The sequence below is a fragment of the Myxine glutinosa genome, chromosome 10, assembly GCF_964187855.1.
Source record: "Myxine glutinosa chromosome 10, kmMyxGlut1.1, whole genome shotgun sequence".
Classification (NCBI taxonomy): domain Eukaryota; kingdom Metazoa; phylum Chordata; class Myxini; order Myxiniformes; family Myxinidae; genus Myxine; species Myxine glutinosa.
In genome coordinates this window covers 15,495,586-15,519,281 of record NC_136270.1, presented here as the reverse complement: position 1 = coordinate 15,519,281, position 23,696 = coordinate 15,495,586, and the positions used below count along the sequence as shown (strand labels likewise).

General features: G+C 45.6%; 1 protein-coding gene across 2 annotated transcripts in view; it reads right to left on the bottom strand.

The window, feature by feature from the left end:
- The window catches only part of COMMD10 (COMM domain containing 10), a 118,415-nt gene that overhangs the window by 69,296 nt on the left and 25,423 nt on the right, over positions 1 to 23,696 (bottom strand). The window contains exons 3-5 of one of the 2 annotated variants that reach the window (XM_068126932.2): positions 21,349 to 21,459; positions 20,421 to 20,576; positions 17,708 to 17,818 (exon numbers count right to left, since the gene is read on the bottom strand). In XM_068126932.2, coding sequence (XP_067983033.1) covers positions 17,708 to 17,818; positions 20,421 to 20,576; positions 21,349 to 21,459 — 378 coding nt within the window. Of the gene's footprint in view, positions 1 to 17,707; positions 17,819 to 20,168; positions 20,243 to 20,356; positions 20,577 to 21,348; positions 21,460 to 23,696 lie in introns of those variants that run through there. The other variant, XM_068126933.2, reaches the window with a different exon arrangement.

The following is a 23,696-nucleotide window of genomic DNA, read 5'->3' as shown; positions in this document are numbered from 1 at the left end:
TAGAATCTGTCCCTAATGCTTCCCTTCCCATTTAAAACTACTTACAATCACCAAGTCCACACCTCTTCCCAACGAACCAACCTGCTCGTACCAAAAAATACCTTTTAATGCATCACCAGCAAAGCAAGATGTGAATCCTTCAGTAGCATAGCGTTCCTCAAAATATACAGTGCATACTTTTTCACATTTATTTTTGTGCTACAGCTTCAATGTAGAGCGAATTAAATTGAGATTTTTTTGTCACCGATCTACACATAACACCCCATAATGTCAAAGTGCGTTGGTTTGTTTTAGACATTTTTACAAAATGATTAAAACTGAAAAGCTAAAGTGTCTTGAGCCAACAAGTATTCAACCCCTTTACTATGACACGCCAAATTGAGCTCAGATGACAATTCTACGTTGAACAAAGGTGCCAATTCTTCTAAGAACGAACCCTAACAATTTCCTTTGCTCATCCTTGAGATGTCTCTACAACTTTATTATAGTCCATCTGTGGCCAATTCAACTAATTGGACATGATGTAGACAGAAACACACCTTTCTATGTGAGGTCCCACAGTTGACAGTGCATGTCAGAGCAGAAACTCCAACACAAAGTCCAGGGAACTGTCAGTATAACTCAGATAGAATTGTGAGGAGGCATAGATCTGGGGAAGGGTATAAAACAATTTCGAGAGTGTTAAAAGCTCCCAAGAGCACAGTGAGCTCCATCATTAGAAAATGGAAAGAATATGGAACAACCCAGACTCTTCCTGGAGTTGGCTATCCGATCAAACTGAGAAGCCAGGCAAGAGGGACGTTGGTCAGGGAGGTCACCAAGAACCTTCCAGAAGGACAACAGTCTCTGCAACAATTCACAAATCGAGGCTTTATGGAAGAATGGCCGGATGGAAACCACTCCTGAGAAAAATGCACATGACAGCACACCTGAAGTTTGCAAAAAGGCACGTGAAAGACTCAGAGCATGAGGGAAAAGATTATTGCGTCTGATGAGATGAAAATTGAGCTCTTTGCCTTGAATGCAAAAAACTACATCTGGCAGAAACCGAGCATAGCTCATTACCCATCTAACACCATCTCTACCATGAAGCATGGTGGTGGCAGCATCATGCTATGGGTATGCTTTTCAGCAGTCCCTACTGGGACTGGGGAGACTTGTAAGGATAGAGGGAACAATTAATGGAGCCAAATACAGGCAAATCCTTGAGGAGAACCTGCAAAAGGTGCAAAAGGCCTGAGACTGCAGCGAAGATTTACGGTACAAAAGGCCAATGACCCCAAGCAAACAGCCAAAGCAACATTGGAATGGCTTCAGAACAAGAATTGAATCCCATTGAGAATATGTGGAAATACTTGAAGATTGCTGTTCACAGACGATCCCCATCTAACTTGACAGAGCTTGAGCAAATCTGCAAGGAAGAAGAACCACCTTTAGAGGCCATTTTTCCCTGCAGAGCAGGGGTTGGCCTTTTTCGGGCATCATGGTCCCCTTTTTGAAGCAATGTTTTACGGCCGGATGCCCTTCCTGCCACCAACCCTGTTAGTCGACTCTTGTGACACACAGGGAATTACCAGTGAACTGGTGCTCAATTTGCCGACCTCGGAAGGATGACAGGTTGAGTCAACCCCCCTGGCGTTAATTCAGCGATCGACCGGGATTTGAACCCAGGATCCTAGGATCCCTAGCCGGCACCCTAACCACTAAGCCAACACCAGGCTTCTGCAAGGCAAATCTGCAAGGAAGAATGGAAGAAACTCCCCAAATCCAGATGTGCAAAGCTGATAGGGCCATACCTAAGATTTGAAGCTGTAATCACTGCCAAAGGAGCCTCTATGAAGTATTGACTCATGGGGTTAAATACTTATGTAAATTAGATATTTCTGTTATTCATGTTTTATTTTTTTGTAATAATTTCCCCCAAAAAAATTCCACTGACATTATGGGGTATTTTGTGGAGATCATTGACAAAAAAAATCTCAATTTAATCCATCTTAAATTCAGGCTGTAACACAACAAAATGTGAAAAGGTATATTGGGTTCGAACATACATAAGCAAGAGCCAACAGGCAGGTCCATCAAGTTAACACCTTTGCAAAAGAACATTGAAGGACAGAAATGTGTCCCTCAATACTTTACCTGGTGGAGAATAATCCCAGACTGGGCAGCTCAAAAGTGAACCACTCCAACCCTGATTGAGCTATTCTGCTAACCCACAACACTATAATCGTAATATTTAATTCCATATCGATACTTGGTTTTGAAGCTGCTCGACCATGACCATACCTGTATTAAAGAAAAAGAATGACAGCACTTTGGTCACAACCTGCGACACAAAATATATATTTTTCGCCGCTTCTGTTCCCTCAACTTCCTCATCCTTGCTGTTGAAGGTATAATACAATTCATCTCCAAGGGTATTCACTGTTTGGTTCAATATCAATTAAGAATCTGATGGACAGCTGGGTCTAGTTTCAGGCAACTCGTGCATTATGGGGAGTGGCAGGAAGGGTTGTGTTATTATCCTCTCTGGGATATATAGATTACAGTAGATCTAGGATCGGGCTTCAAGAATGTCAGAGGTGTATTCAGTTACCAAGTTTCCGCCCTCCTGCTCTCTCTGTGGTAATAAATCAATAATAAATAGCACCGCAAAGCGGGCGTAACCCCTCAGCCCATGCATGGTGGAAACCAATTTCAAGATGGCTGCCATGGCAGCCATATTGAAAATCGCAGTGCGCCCATGAACCTTCCTAGACTCAACCCCAACACACACTGCAAACATGGATTTAATCGGACAAGCCGTTCTGCTCGAAATTGATGGAAACCAATCTCAAGATGGCTGCCGTGGCGGCCATATTGAAAATCGCACTTGGGTGGGAGGTTTGGATTCTGTCCTAGTCACAACTCTGGATCTGCTTCTGCTCCTCTACCAGCATTGGTTGGAAGTCTTCCATCTGAAACAAGAGGATAGGAACTCTTGTCACCCTTACAACCAATGGATATGTCTCAGGGATAGTATCTTGCTTTGCAAGTCTGGTATCTTGCTTTGCTTGCCAAGCTCTATTCCTGTGGCATAAAAGGCCGCCTTGTTTCCTGGATTTCTGACTTTCTCCGCTCAAGTAGTCATTGTGTTGCTCTCAATAGAGCCCTCCCCAATCATATCCTATCGTTTACTCTCTTATCCCAGTAGAGGCTGGGATGCCCCAAGGTAGTCTTGCACCCAATCTTGTTCCTCATCTACATAAACCTCTCTGATGCTCAGGAAAACCTCATCTAGCTTTTTGCAGATGACTTCTCTCTGCAGCTGCATCACTCTCGATCTGGAATTGATCAGATGCTGGTCTGACAAATGAAACATGTCCTTCAATCCAGGCAAATCTCACAGCCACACCTGTCGCTCCAGAAGGATCATCAAATGAATCCACCTATCTATTTCCATGGTCAGGAAGAGGTTCAGTCGAATGAACTTCTAGGTCTCACCATCAGTCTTGACCTCACCTGGGCTGATCATATAGCAAAGCTGGCATCCATAGTTAGCGAAGAATGGGCATCCTCCATTGATACAAGTTATTCCTTGAAAAATTAGAACTACTCAGCCTACAAAGGCTTTGTCAATAGCTCAGTGGAGTACTGCTCTCTCCTATTGGGTGACACCCCAGCGACACATTTGTCTCTCCTGGATTCTCTGGAACCTAAAGTTTTGAACTTTATTTAAATATTTTTGAACTTTATTGAAATCTCCCACGATAAGCACAAGGCATGTTGCTCTCACATCGCAGACAGATCGATGGCATCTCTGTCTTTTAACACCTCACCTCTCCTCGGGTCTAGCTTCATCTGTTCTCAGCTCTCTAACACTCCCCTGCTCCTGCAGTATGCAAGCATTCTTCCAGTAAACTCATATTGGTTAAACTCCCTAACTCCAGGCTTACTGGCAACATCAAGGAGGCTAGAGTGTGGAGACGAGAGAGAAAGAAAGAAAGAGAGAGAGAGAGAGAGAGAGAATGGATGGACTTGGACTCGACTAGCACCGAACTGATTTGCTAGATCACACACACATGTTCAGCCTAACTGGAAAAGGGGCATAAAGAGAGATCAGGAAAGAGACAAAGGATGAAAGGATCTCTTATCCTGTTTGTTAATTCCTTGCTTGTGTCCAACCATGGCCCCACTGCTCCATTGTCAGTACGTTGCCCTTTTATCTATTGTCACCTCGCTCCCCATGAGCCTCAAAAGTGGGAGGCAATGCTGTCACATAGCGGTGGTATCTTGTTTAAAAAGATATAAACACCTGGAATAATGGAATTCCAGTACATGAGCTCCATGGTTTTAGGCAATATAATTGCCTCGTAAGAAACGCTGTAGTTATCAGGAAACATCCATGCATGCTCCATGTCCATGTTAAAATGCAAATAGTTTTTAATGATCATTGGAGGAATTGCAATATATTATCCTTTGAGCAGAATTTTACTACTTTACCAAAACATTTCGGTAAATTACACACTATTAAAAGGAGAACCACTATAAAAGTGGTATATTTTTTCATCGATGTGAATAAATGATGCAAACTTGCAACAAATAGACTGCAGAACCACATTTCGGGAAAATTGATCGTTCCTCTTTGACAGCTAGTAGGATGAGCGAGCAGGTTCAAATCTAATGTGGATCTGATCACACGGCGCAACAATTTCGGATGAAACACACATCCTTCAAGCAGCGTTTTAGGCCATTCGTACTACCCACTATGATTCATTTGAAGCATACACCACACTACAGTACTTGTTACACTAATCAGTTAATGCAAGGCCATGGCATGCACACTTAATGGGGGCAAGGACATTTTTCCCCAGAAAAACTTTTTAATCAAAAGGATGTTGCATCATGATTGGATCTCCATATTATTACACTGGATTTACATTGTACATATCCTGGACTAATGAATGGCATGGATGGATGGCATCCTTGAAAAAAGATAATATGAAGCCCTCGTTATATAAAAACGCCCTGTTTTCCTTTTTGAGGGATTAAGTAGAGTTTTGAATCTCAAGCAATACTTAGAACTAGAACGGCACTTGGTAGAGCACATAACTCCACAAGGCTGAACAGTTTACATTTCGTATCCCACTGATAGGCCGGATCAGCATCCGGACCTGAAGCAAAATCTAATCAGCTTGTTCTCGTCATCTACCCAAATCGTCCAGCAAGTTTCATCTGAATCGGTCCACAACATATTGATATCGTGTTATCTGGTATGTCGTTTTTGGCCCTATCACTCAATGGCGAAAAATCCATTTTAAAATTACAAGTCAGGAGACGACGATGGTTCATGAGCGAGCGGTATTCAATGACAAAGGACGGACTATAACCGAAACAGGCCGGGACAGGCCGGGACAGGCCAGGCCAGGCCAGGCCCGGAAATGTAAAAAAACGAAGGTTACTGACCTTGAAATGAGATAGAAAATAGTCTAATCAGTTATGAGGTTAGTTAGCTACACCATACCGAAAATTCGGTGAAAAATGAAATGAAAAATAAATAAATAAATAAATAAACAAATTTTTTAAATGATGAATTTTTTTTTTTTTAAACAATGAAAAATCAAGCTCCGTGGGACTAGACACATGCCATTGGCCTAACCAAATATCGAAACCCCAGTCAGATTCCACCAAATCCCTCAGAGAAGATGTAGCTTGAACTCGATTACCCCCTAAAAAGACATCTTTTTCGAGCGTGGCTCCGCCCACAATGGGCGCAATACGCCCACTCTAGGCAGGACAACTAAATCATGATATCAACCTCCCACCCAAGTTTCATCAAGATTGGATGATATCATTGGGAAGTTATGCTGCGGACAGACAGACACAGACACACAGACAGACGCACACACATGACAAATATAGTGGTCACTTGATAACTCGTGAACCAATATTTTGTGATGTGAGATGCGATGTGAGAGCACCATGACTTGTGCTTATCGTGGGAGATTTCAATAAAGTTCAAAACCTCAGATTCCAGAGAATCCAGGAGAGATAAATGTGTCGCTGGGGTGCCACCCAATAAGGGAGAGCAGTACTCCACTGAGCTATGGATGATATTTGTTGTGTTGTGACAAAAGCTTGTTCATGGCATTAAAAAAAAAATCTGCTCCTTTTGGGGTCTTTTGAGGGGTTGCCCCTAAAATAGATATTTGCTTTCTTCTCAGAAACTACACATGCAATTTCTATGAAACTTCACCACAACCTTCATCATCAATGATGTACCAATGTTTGTTCAAGGAATTAGAAAAATTGGGGTTTTAGGAGGTATACGGGGATGGGGGGAGGGGGGCTTGCCCCCAAAATAGATATTTTTTTTGTTTGTTTGTTTAAAGTCGTAGGATTATATGTTAGTATAATTCTACATGCTGCCCTGTTTCTAGCAACCATTTAAATTGGTGTAAAATACCTTTAGTCAGTGCAGTATACTGTTTATTCTACCAGGTGAGCAACTAGGGGTATTGGCCCTATGTTTTATTCTCTGGTTGTTAAAAGGGCAGCACATGCATGCTTGTTCTTCCTGGGCCACAACATATTGTTACATGTGTGGGGGTAGGTAATGAAATACCTTAGTCGAGATAGAATTGTATAGATTAGCGTGCCCCGTATGTCGCGAAGAAGAAACCTTCATGTATCTATGTTAGGCCGACTGTCCGGTAAGATCGACTATGTGTCTCCATTTGAGAGGTGGAGCTATGCTAATTAGGTAGGACTATAAGAATAATCCCCAGTGTGTAATTGCCCCTGTGATTTTCCCTATGTTTTATAACAATTAAAAAGCTTGCCATCACAACCACCCCAATCTCCGACAGTATGACCGGACATGCTGATCGGCAGAGGAACTCCACCCAGCCAAACATTCCCAAAGGACGGCTAGGCCACGCACCTAGCTTCGTCATTGGGCGTCAAGAATGGCCATGAGGCCATGCCCAGAAGGACGATTGGTTTGGACGATTCGATGGCGCTGGGCGATTGGTCAAAATAAAGAAGTCATCGAGACACTAAAGAGGAAAAGAAAAGGAACCACCATTTTCTCTCTCTCTGGGCCCTGGTTGCGTTAGCCAACAGTCGCATTCTGTCTCGCTCCTCTCCTTTCTTGGTCCCGGCAGTGTTGGCGAGTGGTCGACTTGATATCTCTTTCCCTGTGCCCTCGACGGAGGCAGCTGCACTTGGAGCGGTGCGCACTTGTGAAGTGAGTGGTGGGAGCCCGGTGGATCGTGAGGATCAGAGGAGGAAGGAGTTTAGCCACAGCTCCGCGGATCGGTGGCTGTTACGGGCGCAACTGCGCGCCATCTTGTGCGGTTCCCGTGCGGTGGTTCAAAGATCGGTCGTGGACGCCAGGCTGAGTACCGGCCAATGCACCAAACCACATTTTATTTTATTTTATCATTCCTGTGTCTATATATGAGTCTGAGTGGAGAGTCCCTCATTTAGGACTTTCAGTTTTAACTCGCATTCATTTTAATTGCTTGCATTATTTTCATTAAATCATTATTTGTTGCATTTTCAATTTATTGTCTCGTTTCGTTTCTGTGTTAGTGGTTTGGATAAACCCCTGCCGCATCCATCCGTTCAGGTAAGAACCTCGTTATCCCTCCCCCGCGCATGCCAAAGAGATAACACCGCCATATTTTAGGGTATACGCCTCAGAGTTAAAGCTCGTTTTGGCCACCTGTCACCTTAAGGTCTTCACTACAGGGTCGACACGACAACTGGTGTCAGGTAATGCGATTCGAACCCGGCGGACACTCGGTGTCCGAGGGAACGAGTGCAACACCAGCCGAGTGTAAATTGCATTCAGCTTATAGAATCTAAATTTTCAACGATCGCCTCTCTCTCTAAGGGAGGATCGATTGTAGTACCGGAGTGTCCAAATGCTAGTAGATTGGTGTGCGAAAATGCAACATCGCGTTTTCGAAAATTTAAATTGTTTTTTTTCTGAGGTAAAGTACGCGCGCATGGGAAAACTGCTTTGTCAGCACGTAATGGCGGACGTGCACGACATGGCGGAGCAGATAAAAGGCTATGAGGGACACGAAAGCAGGCCGGGGGTAGAGTTTTATGAGGATAGGGTTGGAACTTCCCCCGTCCCTATCGTTCAAACCCCCTCCCCCACAATGTCGGAGCCAGGGACGCAGGGAGCATATCCGATGGATTTCCAGGCCATGATGATAAAATTGATGAGGGAAATAATGAGACTGGAATAAAGTGAATGGATGCCCGAAATAAAAATAAAAAAAAGCCGAAACTGAAGTAATAAAAGCCCAGAGAGAACAAAAGAATGAATTAGGGGCTCAGGAGAAGGAATGTTTGACTGTAAATAGCCTGGAAGGCTGTAGGACCTGTGTGGACGCTAGAATGCACCAGTAGGGAGAGGAATTGGGACACTTGCAGCACCAGGGTGGTGGTTTGGAGCAAGAGGTAAAAGGATTGCAGTCCCGTGTAATGGAACCAGAGCGGGTGGTGGTAGGTAAAGACCTGTTGGGGTGGCAATTGACTGGGGATGGAGAGAATGATTTGATACAAGAGCAGCCGAGAACTTTGGACAATATCGTCAAGGAGGCGATTGCTCGGGTCCAACAGAGTCTGGGAGATGAGGTGAGTCGGTCCGTCAAATATCCCCAGGATGAGATTAAGGTGACCAAAGGGACCCTCACCAAGAACCACAATTGGGCACCGGAGGCTCTGAAATTGGATACTCAGCTGGGGGGGGGGGGGGGGGGGTGTTTTGGCCCCGAACTGGATTCAGACATGGGAGATTCGGGAAATAGAGCACCGGAAAAGGTGATCGCCATAGCAAATTTGGAACAGCTGCAGGGAGGGGCAGAAAGGCCCGAAAAAGGGGGTGTAACCTGCAGCTGCAGTTGGGCACACGAGGCCAAACATTTTTTAAATGAAATTTAAATTTAAATGGGAATTTAATTTGGAGGAGCCTTGGAGGGAGTTGGTCCCTGGGCTGAGGAATTCAGACCAGGAGAGGTCATTGGGGTCGGCCTTGTGGTACATTGCCCCACTTGGAAATTGGTTTGTGCAAGGCAGCTGGGGGACTGTGCTGGCAGGTTTGGGATGTGGGGTCCGACTATGGGTGTCATGGTACGACCCGGGCCCCATGGGGAGTCTGGTTGAGTCCCTGGTCCATCAGGGAGCCGCCCGAGCAAGTTCCTCGGGCCGGCAGGGTCGCAGGACCCTAGAGGGCGTTGAGACCTCTTGGGTGTCCGAGGTGGTGACTCATAGGCACCTGGAATGGTGCATCATGAGGGCCACTAGGGGAAGGTGTTGCAAGTTGCGCTTTCGTGGCGGCACCACGGACGGCCAACAAGGGCCTGATGTGGTGACCGCCCGGGCATGTGGCCTGGCAGCCTCTCCCTGAGACTCTGGAACAGCCAGCATGTGGTGACCTGCCATGCTGTGCTGTTCTCTGGCTGCGGGTCGAACCACATGGACAGAGATGGATTATAGCCCACCGGACAACCATTGGAGCATCGGTGGAATGTAATGGTGTGAGCATGATCCTCCACAGATATTCCGCTGTGATTTGGGGACTCTCGGTCTGGGAAGAGAGCCCTGAGATTGATTGATTGGGAAATTGGAACGAGCCGAGCATACGGTGCCATGCTCGGCTGGCAAAAGTATGGAGAAGCGCCCTTTTTTGGTGAAAATAGTGAAATGTGGAAAAATTGGCCTGGGCAATTTGAGGGTTAGATGTAAAATTGAGGGTGAATTTTGTGAGGCCAGGGTGGACATTGGGGACAGTGACCCCATTGTTAATCCAGGTGTGTTAGACCAAAGTGGTGGAGGCTGGGACAAAAATTGATAGAGTAGCAGGACACGGCCTTCAACTGGCGACGGCCCCAATATTGGGATGCGGGGTTGTAAGGATGGAGTTGGTCAGTCTGGAGGTCAATGTGGTGGTATGGGTGCCCGAGATGTGCGACCATGTCTTCTGGGATTGAGCTTCTTGGTTGAACACAACTGCCAACTAGACCTTGGGCGAGGTCACATGTGGTTGGGCACTGAGGGGCTGTAAGTGGTCGGACTGGGGGATGGGAGAGGTGCAGGGAATGTGGCTGGGGGATGCCATGCACTGCGACCGTGCCCCTCAGGTCCGAGGCCTTGATAATGGCTGAGTTGGTGGCATGGGCTCACCACATTGGCCAGCTGGGACTAGTGGAGCCGTGGTCCTCGCAGGGGGCCGAAGGATGGATGGTGGGTCGCGTCCTTATGGACACTCGTGGGCCATGTTGGCGGTTCGGTTGCTCAACTCATTCGATAGCCCTCGCACGGTAGAGGGGCGGAGCTGTCGTAGCCAAATGTAGTGGTGTAGGAGAGGTCACCGGAGGAGGCGGCTCCACATTCTTGCTAGTACAGTCGGATAAAAATAAATTTTGGGGAAATCGAGTGGCCCAATGGGTAAATTTGGAATTCGGCAGGGTGGATGACACTCTTGGACTCGACCAACCTGTGACTACCTGCACTAAAGTTAAGGTGCCTTGTTTGATCGGCGAGGTTGGTAGTTGGACCTTGTTGGTCGGTGAGGGTATCAGAGTGTGTGCCACAAAATGTCTTATGGGTGGGCGTTTGTTTATGTGTGAAGTTTGGGTGTTTTTGTGTGGTCGTAAGAAAGGATTGAGCTGTGGCTGAGTGAATGTGAGAATTACACCATGTAAGCAGGCCATGGCAGTACACCAACGAATACCATCTCTTTATGGCATGACAGTTTGAGATTTGAATGGCAGCAGGGGAGGGAGTATCATTGTGGATTTTGTGGGTGGGGAAGCTCTGTGTGTGTCTACAGGAACGGATCAAGCTCTGGAGGTGCGGTGAATGCGGCCCCCCCTGAGGTAAATTGTCCTTGGCAGCCGGTGCTGTCTGAAAATGGAAACCCGTCGGACGGGGGTCTGGTTGGGCGAACAGTGGGTATGGAGACCCATGGCAACCCGGAGGCTATGAGAGCCTGAGGCCGAGGGAGCCGGGTGCGGAGACCCTCGGGACGACAGCTAAGGAGCTGTTTGGCTGTCAGGGGCCGAGTATTCAAGGGGGGGGGGGGGGGGGGAGGCGTGAAGAAGTCACACGTCGGGCACTTGCTTTTGGACTGCGGGCACCACAGGCTGAAGCGCCCCCCCCCCCCATCTTGCGTGTACGGTACCGCCCCACTGCCTAATTGAGGATCACACATGTGTGTAATGACATTTAAGCCTTGGTCTTGCAGGGGGGTTCGAATGAGTGGTTTGGATTATTGAAATGTGTGACTGGTTTGTGTGAGTGAATGGAGGAGGATCCACCAAGCCATGTCACTCACCTGTATCAGAAGGACAGAGCCCGTGGAAATTTGGGTAAATTGGGATGGCTCCACAGGTAACGTTGGGCATTGTGGCATCCACCGGGGGACGTGGTCTTTAGAGGGACACAGGGTTTGTACAAATGTTTTTGAATTTTTGAATAAGTTTGTGGTTAAGGTAGTTTTTGAGTGAGTTAGGAGGAGTTAGGAGCGAGGACTCAATGGTGTAAATATTTGAATTGTTGTTAAGGGGTGTAGAACGTTAAGGAGAACAGGTAAGTTAGCTACCGCTCGCTTCCCACAGCCCCCTCCGAATCCATTTCATAGGCTAATTAAGTTAAGTGCGAGTTAACGCTAATAATTTTAAGTTAATAATTAAGTGCGAGTCGGTAAGTGTTAAGGCTGGAATGCTAACGTCTGCATTGAACCTTGCAGGAGCTATGGTTCCGGGGAGTGAGTGGGTGGGGGGGGGGGGGGGGGGGGGGTGTTACGTGTGTGGGGGTGGGTAATGAAATACCTTAGTCGAGATAGAATTGTATAGATTACCGTGCCCCAAATGTCATGAAGAAGAAACCTTCATGTATCTAAGTTAGGCCGACTGTCCGGTAAGACCGTCTATGTGTCTCCATATGAGCGGTGGAGCTATGCGCTAATTAGGTAGGACGATAAGAATAATCCCCAGTGTGTAATTGCCCCTGTGATTTTCCCTATGTTTTATTACAATTAAAAATCTCGCCATTACAACCACCCCAATCACCGACAGCATGACCGGACATGCCGATCGGCAGAGCAACCCCGCCCAGCCGAATATTCCCGAAGGACGGCTAGGCCACGCCCCAAGACGGGCCATTTGGCGTCAAGGTGTCAAGGCTACGCCCTGAAGGACGATTGGTTGGGACAATTCGACGGCGTGCGGCGATTAGTCAAAAGGAGGACGACGTCATCAAAACGCCAGAGAGGAAAAGAAAAGGGACCGCCATTTTCTCTCTCTCTAGGCCCTGGTTACGTTAGCGAACAGTCGCATTCTGTCTCGCTCCTTTCTCATTTCTTGGTCATGGCAGTGTTAGCGAGCGGTCGCCTTGATATCTCTCTCCCTGTGCCCTCGATGGAGGCGGCTGCGCTTGGAGCGGTGCGCGCTCGCAAAGCGAGTGGTGGGAGCCCGGTGGATCGTGACGATCGGAGTAGGAAGGAATTTTGGCCACCGCTCCATGGGTCGGTGGCTGCTATGGGCGCGACTGTGTGCCATCTTTTGTGGTTCCCGCACGGTGGTTCAAAGACCGGCCGAGGACGCCAGGCTGAGTACCGGCCAACGCACCACACCACATTTGATTTTATCATTCCTGTATCTGTATACGAGTCTGAGTGGAGGGTCCCTCATTTAGGAATCTTAGTTTTACCTCACATTCATTTTAAATGCTTGCATTCTTTTCATTAAATCATTATTTGTTGCATCTTCAATTTATTGTCTTGTTTCGTTTCTGTGTTCTTGGTTTCGGATAAACCCCCGTCTCGTCCGTCCGTTCAGGTAAGGACCTCGTTATTCCTCCCCCGCACACGCCAAGGAGATAACACCGCCATATTTTATGGTATATGCCTCGGAGTTAAAGCTCGTTTTGGCCATCTGTCAGCCTGAGGTCTTCACTACAGGGTCGATACGACAATATGTATAAGAATTTACGAAGCGTTTACGAAGCTAAGTTTGAAGAATTTAGCATTTGTGGTTTTTGCTGGTGACACTAAAAATATTACTGAAAAACCACAAATTTAACTCACTTTTATATGTCGTATCAAAGATAAAGCTGTTGGAGGAGCTGTGGAAGAAACATTAGAAGGTCATCAAAGTGGCAGTGCCACAGTCAACAATCAGACAGCTAGGTACACACAAATAACCATCACAGCGAGTAGATAAAATTACCGACAGAGGGGGAAACATTAGTAAAAATATGAAAGCTCAGGGATAGATGTGTCAGATGCGATGAGATAGTGCCTGGCTGCGATCTTGAAGGCCTGGAGGAAAGAGAATGATGATGAGATGAGATAAGAGAAAAGGATAAAGGAATGAGAGTGGGCAGCAAGTTTGCACCTAAGATGCCAGGGAATGGGTCACCTGGTGAGTGGATAAAATCTGATGGGGTTCGGGAGGCATGTAAGGCAGAAAGAACCGGCAAGCAGAGGCAAAAACCGATTGAAAAGCAAGATAATGGCCACAAACCTTTCTATAATGAAACAAGAGGAGACATCCACCTCCTGTTGAAGAATAAATTATCTGGAGGGGTAAAAAGGGGACACAGTAACACTGGCTCAAATGAGGAGTTCCTCACGGTGAGCTGTTGCTCCTGCATCCCCTTCTGATGAGCGCATCGGTGACCTGCAAAGCAAGCTCTCCAAAAGGATACAGCCTAGAGGAAATCACAATGGCTGAACTCAGAGATGACACACATCCTCTTTTTCTTCGTCTTCCTTTTCCTCTTCTCTCATATGCAGCACATTTTTGCTGGTTTGCAACATTGCTCGGGAGTGCCTGCCATGTAGGGATCTGGTGCAGTGCCCTCTTTAGGTTATGGCAGGAATTTATTGATTTGACCAGGATATATATAAAAAATAACCACCTTTAGAGGCCATTTTTCCCTGCAAAGCGGGGGTTGGCCTTTTTCGGGAACCGTGGTTGTTGTTTTTTGGTCCCCTTTTTGAAGCAATGTTTTACGGCCGGATGCCCTTCCTGACGCCAACCCTTTTTGCCGCCTTTAACGACAAACAGGGAATTACCAGTGAACTGGTACTCAATTAGCCGACCTCGGAAGGATGACAGGCTGAGTCAACCCCCCTGGCGTTAATTCAGCGATCGACCGGGATTCGAACCCAGGATCCTAGGATCCCAAGCCGGCACCCTAGCCGCTAGCCCATTTTTGATTTGACCAGGATGCTGGAGATAACTCGCTTACTCTTCATCAAAACGTAATCCCATGAGATATTTAACGTCCACCAACTAACACGAGCAGACGGGACACTCGGCTTCAAGTCCATCTACGGGACGGTGTACATTGTGATGCAACGCTCTGCCTGCAAAGCACCAATCTGACAGGTCATAGTTGGGTAACTTTGAACCATCCTGTCAGGACTAGCGATCACCTGACCTGTGACATCTAATAAGTTGAAAGTCAACAATAATGAATAAATAAAGACACCAGAAAAACATTTTTTGAAAGAAATTGAACTGTATGTTATTCTAAAGGAAGTGTTCAGTGGCGTTTGAAGAAACTATATGCAGAAATGCTGTACAAAGCATGTCGCTTCACAAGGAGCCAATTTTGAAAGGAGGTGTTGGTAGTTTCTCGGATAAGAAAAACACAATTACAAATAAATGCACCCCCGCCACTTCAAATCACACGTTTGCACGCACACACCACACACCTGAGGCTGTTTCCACAACACCAAGACCAAGACATCTCCGAATTTGTTTCGAGTTCAAAAAACCGCAGATCAAACGTGTAGCACCTAGGCCACATTTTTGCAGACACCGGTTTAAGAGGATGTGCATGCCTGCAGCGAGATTGGAACAACGGGTCAGCCTATATTCGTGTTACTAAATGAACGACAGTGCCGTTTCTGCCTTACCAGCCTCGTCACCAGGACGATGATGATGATGATGACAAGTGATGTACAAAAGCTCTTACGAGGGGCACTAGATAGAGAGCATACCTCCACCACGCTGAGCAGTTTATGTTTTTATCCCACTGATGGGCCAGATTTGCATCCGAACATTAACCAAAATCGAATCGGCTTGTTCTTGTCACCTATCCAACTCATCTACTAAGTTTTATCATAACTCTTCCACAACTTTTGAAATATCATGCTACATATCATTTTGGCCCCATTTCTGAATGGTGAAAAATCACGTTTAAAAAAAACAAATTCTCGGAATCCAGATCTTCACCAAAATTTAACCAATTCGGCCCTGTCACACACACAACCTGTCTACCAGATTTCGTCCGAATCCGTCCATAACTTTTTGAGATATCCTGCTCACACACAACCAAACAGGCAGGGGTGTCCACCTTCCATGGTGGAGGAAAAAAGGAAGGTGGATTCAACACCTTGCTTATAAATGTTAGGATAGTGTGATGTACTGTCTGACAATGAGGAATCCAAAGACAAGTGCTAATGATTCACATAACAACAACTCCAACGGCAAAGTAAAAGAAAAACTTCAAAACAAAATGGAAACTTATTTTCCATTGCTAAAAACAAAATATTTTTAAAGCACAGTCTCATTACCTCCACACCAAAGGTGGAAGAAGGTTACGTTTTCAACCCTTGTCTACCTGTCTGTAAGCAGGCTATCTCAAAATGTTATGGACAGATTTGGACGAAACTTGGTGGACAGGTTGGGTGCGTGACAACGGCGAATCGATTCGATTTTGGTGAAGATCTGGATCCGGCCTATCAATGGGATACAAAACTTAAACTGTTCAGCAGAGCCTAGGTATTCACTCTACCGAATTTTGTTGTAGTTGTTGTTGTAATACGTTGTTAAAATTGCATTTCTCAGACGAATGGACTTCAGAGAGTTCATAAGGAATTTGACCTAATAACACAGGTATGTTTTAGAGAAGGCATTCTTCACTGAGCATTGGTATCTACAATGATACCTGTGAACAATTGGTGGACTTGTAAAAAAGGCATATCCATGTGTTGTTTACGTTTGAAAGCATGCGAGGCCACATAACGTGTTGAACCTGAGCATACTGAACGAACGAGCACACGCACACACACCTGTCGAGAGCTCTCAATTCCCAATGTGGAAACGTACACAGTGCGTGAAGGAGAGAGACAGTCAGACAAGCATTTAATTAAACCATCTGTTATAGCACAACTAATGGTAACGCATGTTCAAAATGAGTAGCTGCCAGGTTCCAGGTGCCATGTCTCACCAAAAGGGATCACATCACAACGAGCATGCAAGCGTTCCGATACATTACCAATTTAAAGGATATTCATGGCTGGCTCATCACTTTGGTTTTGTACTTGATGCTGGGTGAGGCACTCTGGTGAATGCATAATTGTATTACAGGTAGGGAGGGTGAACTTGTAGTACTTTTACCCGTGTGAGATGAGAAAACATAGGGGCAATACCCCTGGCGCTCACCTGGTAGAATAAATAGTACACTGCACTGACTGAAGGTATTTTAAACCAATTTCAATGGTTGCTAGAAGACAGGGCAGCATGTAGAATCATACTAACATAATCATAGAACCACATTTAGAGGCCATTTTTCCCCGCAAAGCGGGGGTTTGCCTTTTTCGGGCACCATGGTCCCCTTTTTGAAGCAATGTTTTATGGCCGGATGCCCTTCCTGCCGCCAACCCTGTTAGTCACCCTGCGACCTGGAGGGGTCAAGTCACCCAGTGAGCTGGTACTCAATTTGTCGACCTTGGAAGGATGACAGGCTGAGTCAACCCCCCTGGCCTTAATTCAGCGATCGACCGGGATTCGAACCCAGCATCCTACGATCCCAAGCCAGCACCCTAACCGCTAATCCAACACCAGGCTTCATACTAACATAATCATAAGACTTTAAATAAACAAAAAAAACAACCTATTTTGGGAGGAACCCCCACCCCCCCCCCCCTCCCCTCCCACCCCCCCCCCCCCCCTCCCCTCCCACCCCGTGTACCTCCTCAGACGCCAATTTTTCAAATGCCTTGAACAAACATTGGTACATCACGGATGATGAAGGTTGTGGTGACGTTTCATCAAAATTTTGTGTGCAGGTTCTGAGAAAAAAGCAAATATCTATTTTGGGGGATCAAACCTGGACACACTTTGACCCCCCGCAGACCCCCAAAGAGGCAGTTTTTTTTTTAATGCTGTGAACAAATTTTGGTATATCACGGGTGATGAAGGTTGTGGTAAAGTTTCATCGAAATAGTGTGTGTACTTTCAGAGGAAAAAGCAAATTCCTATTTTGGGAGGTCAAACCCGGATCCATTTTGACCCCCCGGTAGACCCTGATTTTTTAAATGCCATGAACAAATTTTAGTCACAACACAACAAATATAATTTGTGCCAAATGTGGATGCAATCCCATCAGCAGTTTCGCAGAAGAAGTTTCATGTTTTTATGGATGGACTGACAGACTGACAGACAGTCTGACAGAACTTCGTTCCAGGTGAGCTAAAAAATCTCGCAAGCAAATTGCAAAACTCGGCTCAAAGAAAAAATAAAAATCTGAACTCTAGAGCATGCCCTCGAGTAGTACAACCTGGATGGACCAAACAATATTTAAAAAAGGAGGCACATCTAAATACACAAAAGCAATGTGATAAGCACATTGCTATAATCCCAGCTTTAAATAGCAACGACACAGACATGTGGTGCAACAAAACGCATACCTGTGAGTCATTACTCCGAATGCCCAACTCCAGCATGGCAGTCGGTACCTGCTGGCGTGCCTGGCAGCTCTGCGCTAGCTCCAGGCCCAACTTCCATCCCACGCTTTGCAGCTAAAGAATGCAAAGGGGGAAGTAGAGCAACCAGTTACTCAAAAAGAATTGGCATTAAACAAAACATGAAAAACTAAATATTTCAACTATTACCTGGTGGAACTAGTCATTTACCAATCAATTAAAATTATATGCATGCCTGTATTTCTGTACGCTAACTTGCGCAAACTGTTGATACATTTTGCAAGAAATAATTATTTATACTATCATGATCAATGAAAGTTTCACGAATACGTTTCCAACTTTTTGCCTGTTTGTTGTTTTGAATGCTTTATTAATCTACGACTCCAAAAATACATGTTCCCACCCCGCAGGTGGCATTACCAGGGTACATGAACGGTACTTAATGGGGATGGAGATGGGTGAGGATGAAAGAAGAGAAAGGTGAGAAAGAAGTCGTGAGGGAGGGGAGGAAAGAAGTAGAAGTTGAAGGTGGAGGGATGAAGAATTTGGGGGTGGAGGAATGTTGAAGTTGGGGGGGAGGGAATGAAGAAGTTAGGAGGAGGAATGAAGAAGCAGATGAGGAAGAGGAATGAATAAGTTGGGGGAGGGGGGTAGTCAAGAAGGTTGGGGAGGGGAGGAATGAAGAAGTGGAGGGAGGAGGAATGAATGAAGAGGTGGTGGAGGGGGAGGAATGAAGAAGTAAAGAGGGAGGAGGAATGAAGAAGTTGAGCAGGGGTGGGGGAGGGAATGAAGAAGTTTGAGGGGAAGAATGAAGTGAGGGAGGGGGGAGGAGTGAAGAAGTTCGGTGGGAGGGAATGAAGATTCTTTGGGAGGATGAATGAAGAAGTTGGGGGGGGGGAGGAATGAAGAAGGAATGGGGACAGAGGAATGAAGTTGGTTTGGAAAAATGAATAAGAGAGGGAGGAGGAATAAAGAAGTGGATGGGAAGAGGAATTAATAAGTTGGGGATTGAATAAGTTGGGGGAGGGGAGGAATGAAGAAGTGGAGGGAGAAGAGGAATGAATAAGTGGTGGGGCAAGGTGGGGAAATGAAGTAATTGAGGGTAAGGAGTTGAAGAAGTTGGGGGAAGCTGAAGAAGTTGGGGGAGGATTAATGAAGAAGTGGATAGGGTGAAGGAATGAAGAAGTGGAGGGGAGAAGAATGAAGAGGTTTAGGGGGAGGAACGAAGAGGTTTGGGGGAGGAACTAAGAAGTTTGGGGGAGGTACGAAGAAGTTGGAGGGAGGAAGAATGAAGACTTGGAAGGGGAAGAAGAATTAAGAAGTTGGGGGGTGGGGGGAAGATGAAAGAAGTTTGGGGAGGAAGAATGAAAAGGTGGGGGTGGGGGGAATTAAAGAAGCTGGGGTGGGGGATGAAGAAGTGGGTGGAGGGGATGAAGAAGTGGGGGTGAGGGGATGAAAAAGTGGGGGTGGGGTATGTAGACGTAGGGGGAGGGATGAAGAGTGAGGAAGTGGGGTGGAATAAGTGGGGTATAGAGGATAAAGAAGTGGGGTAGAGGGGATAAAGAAGTGGGGTAGAGGGGATAAAGAAGTGGTGTGGAGGGGATGAAGAAGTGTAGTGGGGGTGAATAAGTGGGGTGGAAAGGATGAAGTGGGAGGAGAGGAGAGAACAGGAGAATAAGGAATTTGTGCATTCGATAAGATTTGCTATTGCCATTATCCTTACTCATGCAGATTGATAAAAAAATTATTAGTAAACAAACAATGCTAACAAAAGAAAAATGGAGGAAAATTAATGATTAACGGGTTATTTTGTAATTTCAGATTTTTGTAATTTCAGAACCATTGCAGATTTATGTTTGTTTTGTAAAGCAAGGTCCATAATGATTACATTACCAAACATGTAGGGGCCGCAACTAATGCTTTATGTGAAATATTTCCCGAATAGGTGTTATGTGTCATTTTCATTATTAAAATAACAAATTTATTGTGCTATTTCCACATAAATCGTTTTCCTAATCAACATGATGAGAAAAAGTCATTGCAATAAGCAGAAAACGGGATGGCAAACTCTCCAGCCTCGAGTTAAAAAACAAGAGTGAACAAGAACAACAACATAAAGCAGTCTACTCTCGCTAATCATCAAGACATAAAATATCATAAAGTTTTTGAAGTTTACTTCCCATCCCAGAACTCACATGTTGAAAACAAAATGGTGACACGTTGACTACAGAAGGTTGCTTACGAACTCTAGTCACGTCTATTTGACTCAGCGAGCTATGCTCGGGCATAAAATAAGAGAACTGTGTTTCACGATTCAAACCTCAACCCACTCGCTGGCACGGGGCACCTCTAATTGGTTGTGCTAATTGGTCCGGATGGGATAACCACGGGTAAATTGGGAGTGCATCGCAAAGCTAAACAAATGCAGGTACAATGGGCACAGATGGTGTTGTCATGGCGATTAGTGTGCCGGCTGGTGGATCTGTAGGACTTCCTCTTCAATGCGGGGCCCGATTCTGCCTGCGGTGATACAATGATTGGGTTGACAGTATTTTTAATCTAAAAAAAACAAAAACTGTGATGGCCGTCCCACACCCCCCAAAAGGTTCTCAACAACACCGGACTTTGCTGCACCATGAGAGTGAACGAGGAGGTAGTGTGTGCGGTCATTGGGAGGTGATCCTCTGCGGCACTGTACCGAGTGTGGGGCGAGGGCACGGCGACGCAAAGCCTCTGTGGCGATACGCCCACCACCGACCCAGGCCTGCACGAAGGCGGCTATCTGAGGTGCGGCCAAGCCCAAATCAAGCAGCTGTTGCTCCAAAGCAGGCATCTTTGGCCCATGAAAGGCTGCCTGTGAATATAGAAACAGAGCCAGACACTTCACATGACAAATTACAAAGCTGAAATGGCCTGTACTTGTGTACTACAGGGCCGATTCGACGTCCATTCAGCTTGGTGCAATATTGAAGCAATTTGCATTAAAATGACTAAAGGCTCCTCAGCAACCTAAACAAAATAAAAGCAATGGGTTTCTACTCCTCCATCAAACAAATAAAATCTGCGTACAAAATAACTTTTTAATCCCTGCAGTGATTTGCAAGAAAGCTGTCAGAGAATCACAAGGCAGAGGCAAAGGTGATTTATTTTTCATCACGGGTGATAAAAGGTTCAGGGTAACACCTCATAGATAACGCACGATGGCCAAATCCAATATGTGCACAAAACCGACCAAAGCTTGCTCCCAAGGTGCATGGTTGGAGTCATGCCCGACACCAGCATGTTGAGGTGAGATAATGAGGAAAGAATCTGGTAAAAACCTCGCCAGCGGATCCAATAGCCCCGGCACCCCGACAGACTAATTAGGAAGATGGTTTGGGGGTTTCAGAACGGCAAGTTGGCTGCTAAGCGTGCCCGTGCCTTCTGCTGCCATACCTCTGCCAGGAGTTGGGAGCAGGGAGCTCGGCATGCAATCTGGACAGTGCAAGCAGAAGTTAACTCATCTGTACGTGTGCAATGACACAAGAAGTGGAGGGGGTGGGATGGAGGAGAGGAAATGAGAAGGCCATGACCCTATCAGCCTTCTTCCTCCTATGTTTTTATAACTTCCAACTCCAATAACTTACCTGCTCGAAGAGAAATGCCAGAGTCTCCAGCAGAAGGCCGAGATGGGATGGACTCAAATCCAATGCAATCTGTAGCTTCTGTTCTTCTTCCACACTGAATGCTCGCTCATTCTGCAACAGATCACATACAAGGTTATCATCAGCTTTTGCCGGAACACTGGCAAATGAGAAAAGTGGGAATGGATGGGAGATAATGAAAAGTGTAGGGAAAAGTGGCAAGGGTCCTGCCAGTTGGGAATTGACCTTAAAATAAAATAAGGATCAAGAATGAAAAAAATATTAAATTCTTGAGCATGTGCAAAGAAAAGAAAAGGTTAAAGTTGCAATTCGAAACAACAGTTACACATGGAACTTGGGTATGGGGGATGGGAGGAGGGAGAAGTGGAGATGAGAACGGTGGGGCAGGCACAGATATCACCAGTGTTGTATATGTGTGTGTGCAACACACACACACACACACACACACACACACACACACACACACACACACACACACACACACACACACACACACACACACACACACACACAAATGTATTGGGGCCTGTGGGTTTTGGTCGGCATGGTTGGAGGGTGAGGAATGAACAAACACAACCAGCATATTCACTTTTTGATGACTCTCTCACAGACATCACAATCACAACACTGTAGGTATATAATCACATACATTTCCTTCAGAAAGTATTCACACCCCTTGACTTTTTTCACATTTTGTTGTGGTGGTGCCTGAATTTAAAATGGATTAAATTGAGATTTTTTGTCACGAATCTACACAAAATACCCTATAATGTCAAAAGTGAAGATTCTTTTTAAAAATAAAGATTTTTTTTTCAAACAATAAAAAATGAAACGCTGAAATGTCTCGAGTCAATAAGTATTCAACCCCTTTGCTATGACTCCAAATTGAGCTGAGGTGCATCCAATTTACTTTGATCATCCTTGAGATGTCTCTCCAACTTTAGTGGAGTCCACCTGTGGCCAATTCAATTGATTGGACATGATTTAGAAAGAAACACACCTTTCTATGTGAGGTCCCACAGTTGACAATGCATGTCGGAGCAGAAACTCCATCATGAAGTCCAGGGAACTGTCAGTATAACTCAGATAGAATTGTGAGGAGGCATAGATCTGGGGAAGGGTATAAAACAATTTCTAGAGTGTTGAAAGTTCCGAAGAGCACAGTGAGCTCCATCATTAGGAAATGGAAAGAATATGGACTCCTCCTAGGGCTGGCTGTCCGACAAAACTGAGCAACCGGCCAAGAAGGACCACGGTCAGGGAGCTGACAAAGAACCCTATGACTACTCTCACAGAACTACAGAGTTCCTTGGCTGCCATGGAAGAACCTGCCAGAAGGAAAACAGTCTATGCAGCACTTCACAAATATAGGCTTTATGGGAGAGTGGTCAGACTGAAGCCACTCCTAAGAAAAAGGCACATGACAGCACACCTGGAGTTTGCAAACAGGCACGTGAAAGACAGAGCATGAGGCAAATATTGTGGTCTGCTGTGATGAAAATTGAACTCTGTCCTGAATACAAAGCACGATGTCTGGCAGAAACTTTGCACAGCTTATCACCCATCTAACACCATCCCTACCGTGAAGCATGGTGGTGACAACATCATGCTATGGGTATGCTGTTCAGTGGCAGGAACTGGAAGACTTGTAAGGACAAAGGGAACAATGAATGGACCCAAATACAGGCAAATCATTGAGGAGAACCTGCTTCAGAGTGCAAAAGATTTAGACTGCAGCAAAGCTTTACATTGGGTGGCCCAGCCAAAGCCCAGAATTGAATCCCATTGAGAATCTATGGCAAGACCTGAAGATGGCTGTTCACTGATGCTCCCCATCCAACTTGACATAGCTTGAGCAAATCTGCAAGGAAGAATAGGAGAAACTCCCCAAATCCAGATGTGCAAAGCTGATACAGACATACCCAAGAAGGCTCAAAGCTGTAATCACTGCCAAAGGCACTTCCATGAAGCATTGATTCAGGGGGTTGAATACTTGTGTACATTAGATATTTCTGCATTTCATTTTTAATTATTTTGTAAATCAGTTCTAAAAAAAATAAAGATTGCGCTCTGACATTACAGGGTATTATGTGTAGATCAGCGACAAAAAAAATCTCAATTAAATCCACTTTAAATTCAGGCTGTAACAACAAAATGTGAAAAAGTCAAGGGGTGTGAATACTTTTTGACGGCACTGTATCCATATCTCAACGAACTACTATTTCTACCTATATCCACGTACTATTCTATCCTCGGTTCTTCTGGACACCTATTTAACTGAAATATAAACCTATCTGCTGTTCCTTCTGCCACTAACTTTCCAGGGAGAC